The sequence below is a fragment of the Mustela lutreola genome, chromosome 2 (assembly GCF_030435805.1).
Source record: "Mustela lutreola isolate mMusLut2 chromosome 2, mMusLut2.pri, whole genome shotgun sequence".
NCBI lineage: Eukaryota > Metazoa > Chordata > Mammalia > Carnivora > Mustelidae > Mustela > Mustela lutreola.
Genome location: NC_081291.1, coordinates 166,076,899 through 166,093,423, shown reverse-complemented (window position 1 = coordinate 166,093,423; position 16,525 = coordinate 166,076,899). Strand labels below are relative to the sequence as shown.

The window sequence follows — 16,525 nt, the reverse complement described above, 5'->3', positions numbered from 1 at the left end:
AACACTGACGTTTCATCCAAACCTGCGGATGTGAGCGTAAGTACAGCATGGGAAGCCTTCTCTCTTGCTTGAATGCCATTTATTGGCGACCTGGTTAGTAAAATGAGACTATGTGACTTTATGCAAATAAAGCCAGCAATAATAACATACTTGATCTTCTTACAGTACTTAATGGATTTTGACCGATGTGAGCTTGTTTCAAAGTGCTGTACTTGGCAATTGATTTGCAACTGTTTTTCTAAAACTCCAGGGAAATTGTACTGATCTCTATACAAATTCCATTTTAAAATTTAATCAGTGCTAACTGAAACGGCCTATAATGTGTTCCTTCCCCGAAGGACCCAACCTTGGCCTTGTCAGTCCTACACGCGCCAGCATTTCTGTGTGTTTCCCTTTTTGACTTCTTTGGGCAAATATTTGAAAATAATTTGGCACCATAGCTCGTCCTGCAAGAGAATGTTATTCTCTGGAGAAACACCAGCCTCAAACCTGCAGGACATCCCATTCAATGAAGCTTGGTCTAGTTCAGTTTCACCGGGAGGGATATAAGCTACATTTCACTCCAGGGGTGGACAAGGGTGTTTGGCAAAGAGAATGAGGGGGCCATGAATAATTCAGAATATACTTGGCCACATATTATCCCATTAACTGGTAGGATTAAAGACATGGACTTTGAATGGAAGAGTGAGGGAGAGTATAAGAGAATGAGAGAACTCTTTAAGAGCACTCAAAAGAGAGATGATCTCTTTGGAACTGGTGTGCTAGATTGTTGCCTTTAAAGGAATGTGTGGTTAAAAGTTATTTCATCACTGGAGTTTAGTTACCCTGACATGTATAAATCTCTCCTTCAAAGAAGCTAAACTCTTGCATACATTATTAAAGGATTCACAGCATCAGATGACAGAGGGTAGAGGAGAAAAAAAAAAAAAAAGAGGAGGGAAACAATTAAATAATGCATTTTTTCCTCTTGCACAGGATACTTCGCAGATCCATATGCTAAAACCAATAATTTTCCGAGTCTTCTATTTCATTCTTTATTTTTAAATAATTCTTTCTTTTGCCATTGAGATGCTGAGTCCCTGACCAGCACACTGGCTGTCTTATGTACACACAGGAAGCCCTGGTTCTATTCCACAGCCTTGCACGAAAACTGGAATGTCAACTTTTTTTCCTCTAGCACCCAGTCAGGAAGCCATAAGTGAGAAATCAATTTGTTTCTATAAGGCACTCACTTATATTCTTATTTTCAGTCCTGCCTCAGACAGAAGAAATTGATGGTGGGAGAAAGGCAACATAATACAAATACGTGAAACACCTACCTATTCCCACAGTGAGCTGGGTGCACATGAGAGGACTCTTCTAGACTCCTGACCTCCTGACCTTCAGGTCCTCTGGGCCACCCTCCAGGGAATTCGGGTCCATCCTCTACAGCATCTACTTAGTGGAACTGGAGAGTTTGAGGAGAGGATCTAGGATTCAGACAATGAATAATTCACTGGGGTTCATATAATGTCTGATTTTTCTCAATTACATGATTTAATGGAAGTCATTTTTACACTTGTATTGATGATGTAGACTGATATTTTGAGGCCTTTTAGCACTAAGATTCTCCTGATTGGGTGACTCCAGTCCACATGAGTTCTAGACTGTTTTTTCTCTTCTCTTCTCGCCCTTTCTTTCCTTTCTTTTCTTTCTTATCTTCTCTCTTTTTTTATTCTCTCTCTCTCTCTCTCTCTTTTTTTTTTTTTTAGATATCCAATATCTCAGTTCAGGTGGTCAGTGCCCACGGGAAGCTGCCAGGTAGACGAGCACCTCGAAAACCCATCAGCAAAGCCAAACTCAAGAAGCCTTCCAAGAAGAAAGCTCCCTTCTGGAATGTCCAAAACAAAATCATTGTCTTCACCGTATTTCTCTTCATCCTCGCAGTCATAGCCTGGACACTTCTGTGGCTCTACATCAGTGAGTGAAAACCCGTGTTCTTTTGGGGCTAGGCTTTGTCCTGTGGTATCAGCATCGGCCCTGCCACTGTGTGCCCCAGCTGCCTGGGGTATGTCGGAGAGAATTTCCCAAGTTCCCTGACCGGTAGCCACTCCCCAAACTGTGGAGGATTTAGGGAGGAAGAAAGCAGAAATGTCCTTGCCATTCCTTCTTTTACCACCACTGCTTTCTTGCCACGGGAGGGCAGGAGGAGCAGGGATGGGGGATAGAACGACAAGAGCTGCGGAGGCGCTCAGGAGCTTTGGGTAAGTTCAGAAATGTAATGCATTTTTAGCTTTAAGAAGTGAATGGGATTCTCAGTTGTTTCATTTCCTCATCCCGCCCACTGCTGGTTTCTAGGCAACCTCACATTTCCAGCTCCCGAGCTTCCTTTTACTCATGCATCTTTCTCTCCGCAGTGTTTATGCTTTTGTCAAGCTGATTGGTTATGCTTTGGTCTATCTGACTGATCCTTTTGGACAGGAGTTCTTTTTTTTTTATTTTATTTTATTTATTTATTTGATAGGCAGAGATCACAAGTAGGCAGAGAGGCAGGCAGAGAGAGAGGGGGAAGCAGGTTCCCTGCTGAGCAGAGAGCCCGATGCGGGGCTCAATCCCAGGACCCTGAGATCATGACCTGAGCCGAAGGCAGAGGCTTTAACCCACTGAGAGACCCAGATGCCCCTTGGACAGGAGTTCTGACTAAGCTTCTTCTTAAAGAGTACTTACCCATGCTGCTCAGTACCTATAGCATTTGGTGGCTGACGCTCAACTTCCAACCCGTACATGTTAATATGTTTGATACAAGATACATGTACTCTCAAGGATATTAAAAATTGGTTGTGAGGCAGGATTTATAGGCAAAGGATGAATGAATATTGTATTAAACAGTTCAGGAGATATATATATATATATGTTTATATATATATATATATATGTTTATATATACATATGTATGTATATATATACACACATACACACAGATTACTTAAAATTTGCAAGGCACAATGTAAGACATCAGACATACCAAGATATATCTCCTACCTTCAGAAAGCTCACAGACGCGTTTTCCATTTTCAGAAAACTCAGTTCAGTGCTGGAGAGGGGATGCAAGTTGATTTTTAATTTTTTTTAATATCTTTTTTTTTTTTGCTGAAGCAATTACTTTGTAATCACAGAAGAGAGGCATCTAATCTGCCCAGGAATAGGGTCCAGGGAAGGCTTCATGAACTGGTGGTTCAAAATTTATTTCTTTCATATCTTGATATGCCCACTATGAGCTGCATCCTGTGAACAGCATGGACGCAGAGCTGGAGAGCAGACAGAATCTGTATCTTGAAGGAGCTTGAAGACTAGGGAAGAAAGTCAAGTAAACAGGCAATTAAAAGAAACACAAAACACAATCCCAACCCAGAACAAACCAACTTATTTCCCATCGGTTCTCTGCCGTCCCTCCCCTGATAAATTTGAATGTCCTTAGCATCTTTCTGTAAAGATTTTGGACATCACTGTGTAGAAGCAGGCTGTTGTCTGTGTGAAAAATCAGAGAAGGACGTTTCAGGAAGACGGAGCAGTATAAGCAAAAGGTATGAACAACCGAGAACTGTTCAACAAACAACAATATTGTGACCATGCAGATTATTGTACGTTGGGCTGAGCTGAAGAGCTGGGTAAACGTAATCTAGTTCGAGGGTAAATGGATCTCACTTGTGTTGTTGTTATCTGGACCCTTGAGTATTTACTGATGCAGGAAGACTGTGTGAGCTTCTAGATAGAAGGCATGGCTTTCACTCAAATTTTAGAGTCTGTAACAACGACAACAAAAATCTAAGAAGCAGTTCCTTGAAAATCAGAAATGAAAACAAACATTGTTTTATTTGGGAGGGTAGTGAGTCAAGGGGATCCAAGGTCACATAGCTTGAACAGACAAATCTAGCCCATCAGCTCAGGCCTTCTGCCAATGTGCCCCTCCCCCATACCTACACAGCCTCACTCCCCCCATGGGGCTACTGTGACCCTGGATGGCTCACATGAAGGGGGTGGCTTCCTGTCACTCCCCTAGGTGCCCCTTCTTCCTAATTCAGCCTAATTCAATGTTGGGCATTACCCTAGCAGAGAAAATTTCTCCCTTTCTTCCTCTACCACTCTTCTCTCTCTTTCTTCCCTCAAACATTTATTGAGCTTCAGAGCTACGAAAGACACTGAGGGACAAAAAGAAGTTACTGTTACTCTTAAAGGACAGACATACAGACAGAAGTTATGGATATAGTGGGACATACATCAAAGGGGAGAAATGTACCACGGCCGCGGGAGCCAGGTGAAGGGTACCGCCGAGGAGTAAGAACTGTGGTAACAAAAACGAAAGGCAGAAAGAAGAGCCCCTAATCCCGTCCCCCCGCCCCCGCAACAGTTCCCCAAGCTATAGTCAGGTGCTCTAAGGCAAGTCAGACACAGCAGTGTTCTTGCTCATGTCATGTCATCAGTGGTTTCTGGGCAGACCTGACACCAAATCCCATGGTCCTCACCGGGCAGAGTATTTATTTATTTATTTATTTATTTATTTAAAGATTTTTAAAAATTTATTTGAGAGAGAGACAGTGAGAGAGAGCATGAGCAAGGAGAAGGTCAGAGGGAGAAGCAGACTCTGCATGGAGCTGGGAGCCGGATGCGGGACCCTATCCCAGGACTCCGGGATCATGACCTGAGCCGAAGGCAGTCGTCCAACCAACTGAGCCACCCAGGCGTCCCCGGGCAGAGTATTTAAACACGAGTGACCTGACACTGGGCCGAGAACCAGGCTTTGTGGCTCAGAGGAAGAATGAATTCTCCATGTATTGCACAGAGCTGAAGACTCGCCCAGCATCCTACGTATCAACCTCACAGGTCAGATAAGGACGAGCCCCCAGGAGCTCAGTGACCATCAGCCGGAGGGCCTTTCCCTTCTCCCCCACTATGCTCACTTGACCTCAGAGTAGACATTTCTTACCTCCTTACTGTCTCCAGACTCAGGATCCATGGAAACTGCATATGCTCTTTTTGGTCCCTTAGTGACTCTAGCATGTGTATAAAGTCAACAAGTTCTATCTTTTACCTTTTAGTCTTGCTCAGAAGTATTTACCAGGAGTTAGTAGAGAGAACAGACTATCCTAAGAGAAATGGTGATCTACTGATAATGGAAGTGCTGTTATTAACTTCATTTAGAGCCTTCCCAGGCTATGAGCCAGGAACATATGTAGCTGTCCAATAAAGCCATTTGAACAGGGATGCCTGGGTGGCTCAGTGGGTTAAGCAGCTGCCTTCAGCTCAGGTCATGATCCCAGGGTCCTGGGATCGAGTCTCACATCGGGCTCCTTGCTCAGCGCGGAGCCTGCTTCTGTCTGTCTACAGCTTCACCTGCTTGTGCTTGCCCACTCTCTCTGACAAATACATAAATGTAATCTTTAAAATAAGTAAATAAATGACACAAACATTTGAGGAGCTTGATGCTGACATATATCAGACAGTGCGTCACTGCCACACAGAGGGGAAGAGTCCCTTACCGGCTTTCTCTCCTGTCTTACAGGTAAGACAGAAAGCAGAGATGCTTTTTACTTTGTTGGGATGTTTCGCATCACCAATATTGAGTTTCTTCCTGAATACCGACAGAAAGAGTCCAGGGAATTTCTGTCAGTGGCACAGACTGTGCAGCAAGTGGTGAGATGATGGAGGGTGTTGGGGGGGTGGAGGGAGGGAGGGTTGTATGGGAAGCTGGGGAGAGTGGGGTCAGGGGGTGAGGGTTTGGGGTGGAGGGGTCACAAGGTGACTGTGCTCCCAGGTGAGCAGGGAGGATCAAGGAAGTAGTCAGAGGGAATGTGGAATTTAGCTCATCTTGGCTGTAATTGCTTATTTGATAGAATTGTTAATTAATTTAATTTAATTTGTTTACTCATGTATTTTATTTATTGCTGAAAGTAAAAGCAAGAGCTCTCTGAGCTCCAGTTTTTCTCATCTGTAAAATAAAGGAATTGGATCAGTTGATCTTTAAAATGCCTTCCAGAACTAAAGTTATAATCATACTGCTTAATTCTAGGAGCTGTACACATTTATATCAACCTCAATACACTGGAATCTCTTTACTTTAAAAAAAAAACCCAAAATAAAAACTCTCTTTATAGATCTAATATGTATTTAACCATAAAAAATTATAAAATTCAGAAAATTACAAAAAGGAACAATAAAATTTTCTTTAACATCATCTGCAAAGATAGAGCCCTTTTTATTCTGGGCCACAGAGACAGCACAATATTGGAATATTCGTAGATGTTCAGATTTATAATCTGAATTTTTCCTCTTAACATTAGGTCACATGTTTCTATGCAAGAACATTCTTTAAAAAAATGTGAGTTTTAATAGCTACAAAGTTAGCCAATCCCTTTAAATATTTTTTTAATTTAAATTCAATTTGGTTAACATATAGGGTATTATTAGTTTCAGGGGTAGAATTTAGTGACTCATCAGTTTCATACAATACCCAGGGCTCCTTACATCAAATGCCTCCTTAAAGTTCATCCCCCAGTTACCCCATCCCCCACCCCCTCCTCTCCAGCAACCCTCACTTTGTTTCCTACAATTAAGAGTCTTTTGCGGTTTGCCTTCCTCTCTGATTTTATTTTTCCTTCCCTTATGTTCATGTTTTGTATCTTCAATTCCACATAGGAGTGAAATCATATGGTATTTGTGTTCTCTGACTGACTTGCTTCGCTTAGCGTCATACCCTCGACCCTCTAGTCCCACCCACGTCGTTGTACAGGGCAGAGTCAATCCCTTCCTATTGCATAGTCAAGCCGTCTGTTGCTCCTATGGGTAATGCTACACGAAACTGCTCCGTAGATTGTGTATATCCGTGATGACCTCCTTAACTGATCCCCTAAAAGTGTATACAATAATCTATTCACGGTTCTTGATATACATCACCCACCACAAAGCTGCTGCCAGTTTGTATCTACGCAGTAACGGAGAGGGTGCCCTACACAGGGGCGCCCCTACTGCCAGGACAGGCGCCCTGCCCTGTAGACTGGGGAAAGGCCGTGTGCGCGAGAGGGCGAGCGAAAACAGCGGGCAGGTGACTCCTACTTCCTGAAGGCCACCCCCACACGGGCTAGGTGGCTAAAGCTTTCACCTTTCCTGTGTATCACTTATTCCTTGAATTAGTCCTAAGATCCTGAAGCAAGGAGGGAGGGAAGGAAGGGAGGGAGGGAGGAAAAGAGAATAAGAGAAAGAGAGAGAGAAAAGAGAGAAAGAAAAAGAAAGAGAAAGAGAAAAAGAAAAAGAAGAAGAAACACAAAGGGGGGGGGGGGCTCAGCGGTTTTCGATAACACGTTCCGTGCTGCACAGTGAATTTAAGCCTCACAATTAGGAGGGTGACTTTGCCATTAGGTAGGAAGGGGAACACAGGAGCAGGAGATTTCGCAGAGACCCAGCCTGGCGTTAGAAATGCTAAGGAAGGGCCCAGAAGGTACACTGAAGTAGATCTCTTCTGGCTCCAACTCCGGCGTTGTAAAAGGGCTGGGGGTTTCCCTCGAGAGAGCCCAGACCCGGCGGAAGGCACCGCCTGCCCCCTAGTGGCGCGGACGGCAATGTGTCCTTAAGAATATACATTTTCCAGACGGCATTGCTAGAAAAGAGGTTAGGTCAAGCACTTTGAAAATGTACTTAAAGGAGTTTGACTTATTAATTGAGGAGATAATTAACCTTTGGATTAGGCAGAATACAGAAGTTAAGCTTAATTAGGATGTTTCAAGACAGCAGTGAATGAATGAAGGTAACTGGTTATTCTTCATAGAGAGCCCAGGGACAGTAGGTAACTCAGCTCTGGAGGCTTCAGCCAGAGCCCTGCTTTTCTCCTGGCTAGCTGTTTGGACCCACAGCATGCTAGGTACCATGAGATGAAGCCAATGTGAAAGACTTCAGAAACCTCGTTTTTTTCTTTTTTAGGTAAACCTGGTTTATACAACATCTGCCTTCTCTAAATTTTACAAGCAGTCTGTCGTTGCAGATGTCAGGTAATGTATGTCCCTTGCTTTGGGACGTCTGTGTTTACTTCTGTAAATTCCTCTCAAGGCTGTGGAAGGGCTCAGCTATGACCATTCTCCAGTAACTTCCTGGGGGCGGCTTTGGGTTAATACATTTTACCACAACTGGCGACCCAACTCTCCCCTGTTGTCATGCTGAGTTTTTCTCTGCATCTGCTAAAGCCTGTCCTCTCCCCACAGCTGGGGTCCTGGGCCCCTCCATATTAATGCTCCTGGCCACAATGGCCACAAACATGGCTACCATTGGGTGGGGGTAAAATCAAAACACAGTGCAGGATTTTTCAAAATATGTTCAGCTAAAAGCTGATCACTGGAGAATTTCTGAGGAAATAAAGGATCTCATGGTCAATTAATTTGTGTCAAAATTTTTATGAATTTTAAATTCATAAATAAAATTTAAAAATTAATGAATTTTTAATTGATTTGTTTTATTAAAACTTATTTCTCAAACTGTGTGCCATGTCCCCCCACTTCCTGCGTATCTGCTGAGACTCATAATTTGCTTTGGCATACCAAAGACATTAAGAAGTCTGGGAGTAGAACAGATTGTTTACTTTCTCTTTCCTGCATTATTTACCATAGAACACTTAAGGTTTGTTTTTCATAAAACATGACAGTATTTGTGCACTTAGAGCTCTTGCTCCAGGGTTTGGCTGAAAACCAAGTTGGACTGGATTCCAGGATTTGCTACTTACTCGCCATATGATTTTCCGTTGTAGTTGATCTTGACTTCCTTTTCTGTAAAACTGCAATAATAGGACTTTCCTCATAAGATTAAGTGGGACAAAGCAGAATTTAGCACTGTGTCTGGACATGGTAAAGTGTCAAAAATTGTAGTTGGTTTTATTTGTAATAGAAGTGAATCTCTGATATCCATAAAAATAGTGTATTTTCCAGGGAAATGCAACTATACACGAATGATTCTAGATGAAAACCCAACACAGCAAGACACATACTATGATGCTTTCCCTTCCCAGTTCCCACAATAGGAATCAGTGACTTCTTAAAGAAGAAATTTTGGAAGTTGAAGGATGTCCTCACTGACTTACCTTGAATCATTCAGTTGCGTCACTGGCTTTCTATGAGAGTCCACTTCCTAAGACATATACCTGAACATTCCTCTTTTTTTTTTTTTTTCCTATAGTGGCAACAACAAAGGTGGCCTCCTTGTCCACTTTTGGATTGTGTTTGTCATGCCAAATGCCAAGGGCCATATCTTCTGTGAGGACTGTGTGGCTGCCATTTTGAAGGACTCCATCCAGACGAGCATCATAAACCGAACCTCTGTGGGGAGCTTGCAGGGCCTGGCTGTTGACATGGACTCTGTGGTACTAAATGGTGATTGTTGGGTAATTCTTCTTCATGCATTCCCTCCTGCAGCACTCTTGAAACTGCCATTAAACACAGTCAATATTATAATGAAGTATTCTTTCCACAATCCCAGTGAAACAGGATTAGCTGAGGATGTTGATAAAGAAATTGCTAAATGTTATATACAATGATTGGGTAATAGAAGTGGGTTCAAAATATATGTGAGATTGAATTTTTCAAGTGTCCCCTGCCCTATATTTAATTCATGAATCTTCAAAGTAAGTCTCCGAGTCCTGAAGAAGAGAGAATTTTGCTGAAGCTTATCTTGTCTTTTCCCTTGTCCAGACAGAACTACAACTGTGCTACAGAGTGCTGCCCAGTGTTCCACAATGGCTTCTTGAGTAGCTCTGCCAGAATGCAAACTTCATAGTTTTATTTGCCAGTAAAATACTTTAATTGTGTGACCCCAAAACAACGCTTTCTTTCTTGATTTAAATCATATCAAATCATTAAAATGTAAATTAAAATCTTATTAAAATCATATTAATCATATTAAATTTTATATATGTATCTCCATATGCCAGGCATGTAATGTAGTAGTATGTGGCTGGTAAGTAATGAATGAATGAAATATCTCTAGTGGCAAAGTCTGCACCACGAATACTATTTCAGATCTAGGACTAATTATTATTATATTCCTTTGGTTGCTTTTTACCCTTAAAGATATTTAAAATGTGTCACTATGGACAATTTCAAGCATCAAGAAGAGTAAAGAGCATAGTGCCATGAACTCTCATATACCCTTTATTCAGCTTCAACAACTATGAACTCACGGCTGTCCCACTTGCTCTTGAAATACATAGACAACTTCCCCTGCCCTCCCTGGATCATTTTAAAGCAAATCCCAGAAATGATGAATTGCTGGACTGAAAGGAATTTTCACTAAGCCAAAGTCCAACCAAATGGAATGCTGGACCTGACAGTCTCTTTTCCCCATGTTTTTTCAATGCAGCTGGGCTTCGGACAGATTATTCTTCAACCATAGGATCTGGTAAAGTATGACATGCAGTTTCTTTTACGCTGTCTCCAAATCAGTATCCTTTTTGGCTGTAGTTTTCTTTTTCAAATGATGGTATTTAGTAATGCTCTTTCAGTTGCCTGTGACAAAAATACACTTGAACTGGCTTAAGCCCAGAAGAAACGTGATTGGCTCTTATAACTGGGACATACATGGAATGTGCTGTCTTCAGGCATGTTTGGGGCCAGGTTGCAAAATAAAATATCATCAGAACTCTGCATCCTTGCTTTTCCCTGTGGAAGCTTCGAGTTTATTCTTCTAACTCAGTGTCATGAATGGCAACCAGTAGATCCTAGCTTAGAATTTACCAGTAGCAACAATAGTAGGAAAAAAAAAAGCCCACACAAATTTCCACAATTTTTTCAGAAGTTCTGGGGCTGAACTTAGTGCCTCAGATTGGCTGGCCTGCCCATTCATGAACCAGCTTCTTTTATTCTGATTGGCCAGTCTGGGTCATGTGCCCATCTCTGGTCATAGAGGTGAGTTTAACCCCAACCAAACCATACAAGCAGGGTAGTGGTAGTTTCTCAAAGTGAAGTCTTGGTGCTGTTACCAGAAGAGAGGGGAGCAGATTCCAGGCTGTCAAAAACAGCAGACATCCTCCATGTGAACTCTTTGGTCCTTACTCTTTATAAAGATATCTAGAAAAGTCATTCCTGGGACACCTGGGGGGCTCACTCAGTTGAACGTCTACGCCTGCCTTCCACTCAGGTCATGATTCCAGGCTGCTGGGATCGAGTCCCACATCAAACTCCTTGCTCCGCTGGGAGCCTGCTTCTCCCTCTGCCTGCTGCACCTCCTGCTTGCTCTTATTCTTTCTCTCTCTCTTATTCTCTCTGACAAATAAAATCTTAAAAAAAATTTTTTTTTAAAAAGTTCCTAAAACAAAACAAAGTGCTGTCTCCACAGACAAAGGCTGCTCTCAGTACTTCTATGCAGATCATCTGTCTCTCCGCTACCCTGTGGAGATTTCTGCAACCTCAGGGAGGCTGATGTGTCACTTCAAGCTGGTGGCCATCGTGGGCTATCTGATTCGTCTCTCAATAGAGTCCGTCCAGATTGAAGCTGACAACTGTGTCACTGACTCCCTGACCATTTATGACTCCCTCTTGCCAATCCGGAGCACCATCTTGTATAGGTACTCTAGCTAGTAAAGACTTTTTTACAGTGTCTCTCTTGTGCCGTATCTTGTTTCCCTTAGACTTTTAAAACAATTTTTGTGTGTGCTCATGAGATCAAAGAACTGACCCATGCCTTATTTAGTATCCCCTGGATGAGCCAGAGCCTATGGGACACAAAGTTCGCTGTTTACTTGCCGCATACAAGGGTCAAAATCAGTATAGCAGGAAGGTCAGCCAATATTTCTGAAATCTAGCTGACTCTTCTGTTTAATTTTACTTTTATTGCAACCGCAATGAAATCTACTGTTTCATTAGCGTGTGAGAATAAATCTTCTGATGATTGCACACCATTAGTAAAGCAATTAAATTTCTCCCTTATTATAAAGATAAGACTGTGTTCATTGTGAAAGTGAACAGAGAAAAACAAGATCAATATTTCACAATCCCATTACCTAGAACAACTGTCTGTTATGTTTTTGCACAAATATTTTCATTCCTATATATATATGTAATTACACACACATATATATACATAACCTAATATTTTTTACTTACTAGCAGACATCTTTTTGTGAGTGCTTATTAAGTATTATCTTGATGATTTAATAATGATAGTTATAATTTATTAAAAATTTAGTATTTGTTACTGTGCTAAAAAGGCACATGAATTATTATTTTTAATAGTGCTTATATATGTATGCAACTGTGTTCTATGTATGTATATTTTGGTGATGAATATGCATTACTAGAGATGTCAACAGTATGTAACGGTTACAGTGAAACACAAGTTGGTCACTGGCTCTGATTCCTCAGTTATTATTTTTTTTCATCCTTCCAGACATACTTTGCTATTATCACACTTAATCCTCACCTCAGTGCTGTGAGGAATAGACTCTTGGTACTACCACCCTTTCATAATCGGGGAGCTGGCATCTTTGAAGATTAGTTCCTTGACTGCTCAGGCTCTTTCAGCCAGTTATGTGATGGAGCTGAATTTTGAACCCAGTTTTCCTGAGGCCAGAACTCAGGACCGTAGCCGTTTCAGTACTTGCCTATGCCTTGCTACGTCTCAAGGGGGGGTCCAGTGACAGCCATCCAGGAGGATTCTCTGATAGTTACCCGGCAAAAGTTTCTATATCTTTATCACCTCCCCTCTGTCGTGCCCTGTGGCAGCTGGTGGAGTGTGCCTAACAAGAACTGTGTGGATGGCGGGGGAGATGGGTGGAATTAATCGTAGGAGGAGGCTCACTGCTCAATAACCTGTTATTACTCATGGACTTTGTTTTGTTGTCTGGTTTCAGAATTTGTGAACCCACAAGAACGTTAATGTCCTTCGTCTCCACAAATAATCTCATGCTGGTGTCGTTTAAGTCTCCTCAGATACGGAGTCTATCAGGAATCCGGGCATTTTTCGAGGTCATTCCAGAAGAACGTAAGTCTTTCTTAATTGAAAAAAAGTCACCTTGAAAAATATCTGTTATCATAGTCCAGTCTTATCTCTCCTGAGGCTGTGTTGTAAAACCAGTCCTATTAGTCAGGGACTTTGACTCAGGGTCCACTCAGAGGAGAGAGATTGTATTATTTAAACTGCGAACATTGATGTGAACAACTGTTAACTTGGCATGGAGGTGTCAGCTAGGTCACTCAAAAGGCAGAAAACCTAAGGTGTTCTGGGTGTAATACTTGTAGGAAGCAACTACCCCCTGTAGTTCTAGGGGGCACAAAGGAAATCGGTGACAACGCTGACAATTTATAATGTCTGAAACTCAGACCCCTGGCGGAGGGGAGAGGGGGGGTGGCTGCTCAGCTGGGGCCAGTGTCTCAGAGTTCAGGGGCGGGTGTTCACGGACTTGGGACCCAGACCTTCGAGGAGGGGTGGCCAGACAGCCTGGGCTGTATGTTTGAGGAAGATGCAATAAAACGCAAGTTGGGAAAACTGCTAACAGGGTTCAGCTGTGCTACAGGAAGAAAGTGTAGCGGCGCGGAGAGGGGCGGGAGAGAGTGGGGGGGGAAAGTGGGAAAGAATGAGGGGAGAAAAGGGAAGGAAGGAGGATTGCTCGGGGGACTGTCCCGGGAAGAGGAAACAGAACCGCAGGAAGCCCCATTCTTCCTCCTCCGGGGGTCTAGTGTTCCTGCAGCGCCCCCTATGGGCAGGGTCTGGCAGGAAGCCAGGTGGCAAAGGGCAGAAGCTGCTGGAAAAGATCCTGTCACAGCCCCAGAGAAAGGCACATTCGCAGCCCCGTGATAACAGTGCAGGACCTAGCACACTACAGTGGCTGTCTTCCGTGAATTCTCGTTGATAGCAATACGTGTGAATGCCATCCTAGAAAGTGCACGGCAAGTAAAACCCAGAGATTTGATGGGTTTTCCTAGGTCAGAGAGTGAGCAAAAAGTGACCTAGCTTCCTTTCCCTCTTCTCTTTTTGACTTGGGTTGGCGAAGTAAAACAAAACAAAAGTGAACCTTCACTGAAAGTCTAGTCTTTTTGTACCTTCTTTATGAGCCCTGACAAGGTCAAAGGATCAGAATGAGAGATGGGTGAGGAGGGCAGTGGAGCTGGCTTAAGTTAGATGGTCAGAGCTTCATAAGTCCACCTACATTTTAAGGCAGTGGCTCATTTTGATAGGTTTGTTTGGTCAAATTATTACAAAACTAAATACAAAGTTGACTTATCTAGCCAAACTGAACAAGCTATTTGAGATTTTGTTGAGTTGAAAATTATCTCTAACTCCAAAGATTAAAAATACGATTAGCTCGGAAGTATTGCAGTGGAATTTGTGAACAAACATTTATTGAGCTTGTACTATATGCTAGGAATGATTCCAGGTGATAGGGAAAACAGCAAACAAAATAGATAAAGGAAATTACATTTTAGCAGAAGGATGCCCCTACAGTAAAAATAGATGTTTAGATTGTTTTATTTAAACAGAACAACATGTTATGTAAACTGAGTATTTTTCTTCAACAACAAATATACACTAATGAGAACAAATAGGCTTAGAAGCTTTAAAAATATATTTGAGTTATGTTTTTAAAGAGAGTAATAGCATCCTATAGATCTGTAGTCAAAATGTGATTGAAAAGAAATATAGAATTTAAATAAGAAGTTTAGCTATATATCTATAGGGTGCTGTTTCTTTTTGGAAAAACTGGTTTAAGTTTCAAAAAGTATATAAGTTTGATGATTAAGGAGTGTGCTTTTGTAGTTAAAGAAATATATGCAATGCATTTCCCATAATCTCACAACTGCAAATCATTGTGTGTTACTGGATATTTTTTTCAGAGTGTGAAAACACAGTATTGATCAAAGAAATCACTGGCTTTGAAGGGAAAATTTCAAGTCCATATTACCCAAGCTACTATCCTCCAAAGTGCAAGTGTACCTGGAAATTTCAGGTAGCCTAGTTTTACCACTACTTTAGAAAAATATTGTTATCTTGTGTTTAGAATCTATTTTTAATTACCTTTATTTTTACTACAAAAAGAATGTGAGTTAATTTTTTAACATTTAAGCCTTAATCAAATACATTTCCTAGACCATGAAAGGTCCTTGTAATTTCAACTATCTGCCCATAAATTAACTGTTCTTTGCCGATAGGCTTATTTTTCCAATTGTTATTTTTTTCATCTGTATTAAAAAATGCAAAGATACTGTTATGGGATCAAACAGTTTTTTATTTTAATATGATAGAGCTCACTTATTAATTTTTAATTATTTCACTATCAGCATCACCATAAGAATAATAAAGAAAGAATACATTGAATTAGGCAACATATATTTCACTTATATAAGCAAACCAAGTTTTGCAAATTTATATAAAATATATACATCTCTATCTGGTCCCTAACAGAGTTCCTTTTTTTTTTTTTCTTTAAAGTTTTAGTCTATAACTGTTCTTCTTTCTCTAACTGTAGTGTCCTGTGGAGGGACATAGGGCAAGGCTCTTTCAGCATGTATGTATAAAATGATTTTTGTGAGGCATAGCAATTAGATGTAAGTGACAAGAAGTTTAGTGTTTGCATTAATTCAACATGTTATTATTAAATGCCCACTATGTGTCTGGCTGTATTCTAGACACTGGGATCCATGATATCTGACACACACGCAGGAGAGCTCTGCTCTCATGGGGCTTAACCATATAAGAGGCAGAGGTGACAAATGAACAAATGAACAAATATATGTAGAGTATGGTACATGGTGGTACAGTGCTATGGAGAAGAACAAACCAGGGAAGGAGGCTCTGGAGCTGAGTGGGCAGTCTGGAGTATGAAGGCTAGGATGTGAGGAATTTGTTACCTTAAATAGCACGGCCAGGGGAAACCTTACCTACAAACTGGCATTTGCACAGAAACCTGAGAGACATGAGGGAACTAACCCTATGCATCCCTAGAATCACAGTGTTGCAGCCAAAACCTTACCTACAAACTGGCATTTGCACAGAAACCTGAGAGACATGAGGGAACTAACCCTATGCATCCCTAGAATCACAGTGTTGCAGCCAAAGGGAACAGCTGAGGCAAAGGCCAAGGCAGGAGCATGTTTGCTGCCTGTGTTGTTTGTACACAAAGAGTTAAATATTTTATTTTGTATTTTTAAAAAGATTTTATTTATTTATTTCAGAGAGAGAGAGACAGAGCATGAGAGGAGAGAGGTTAGCAGGAGCAGACTCCCCGCTGAGTAAGGAGCCCGATGCGGGACTCGATCCTGGGACTCCAGTATCATGACCTGAGCCAAAGGCAGTCGCTCAACCCACTGAGCCACCTGGGCACCCTAACAGCTAAATATTTTAAATAATTTTAAATATTCATATGTGTACTTAGGTTTCCTTCCCTGATGGCATACATCCTTAAATTATTTTTTTTTCATCAAGGTTGAAAACATTTCCAAAATAATTAAAACCCAAAGCTTCAGGACTCTTGCCCACCACCAGTTCTTAATGCCTCAGGGCAGCAGAATCTCAGTGCCTC

At 41.6% G+C, this 16,525-nt stretch overlaps 1 protein-coding gene across 1 annotated transcript in view; it reads left to right on the top strand.

The window, feature by feature from the left end:
- Positions 1 to 5,558: 5,558 nt before the first annotated feature.
- TMPRSS7 (transmembrane serine protease 7) overlaps positions 5,559 to 16,525 on the top strand; it is a 32,024-nt gene continuing 21,057 nt past the window's right edge. The window contains exons 1-7 of the mRNA XM_059164153.1: positions 5,559 to 5,670; positions 7,951 to 8,018; positions 9,193 to 9,386; positions 10,372 to 10,410; positions 11,347 to 11,575; positions 12,860 to 12,990; positions 14,841 to 14,953. Of these exons, the coding sequence (XP_059020136.1) occupies positions 5,578 to 5,670; positions 7,951 to 8,018; positions 9,193 to 9,386; positions 10,372 to 10,410; positions 11,347 to 11,575; positions 12,860 to 12,990; positions 14,841 to 14,953 (867 nt within the window). The 5' untranslated portion in view covers positions 5,559 to 5,577. The remainder of the gene's footprint in view (positions 5,671 to 7,950; positions 8,019 to 9,192; positions 9,387 to 10,371; positions 10,411 to 11,346; positions 11,576 to 12,859; positions 12,991 to 14,840; positions 14,954 to 16,525) is intronic.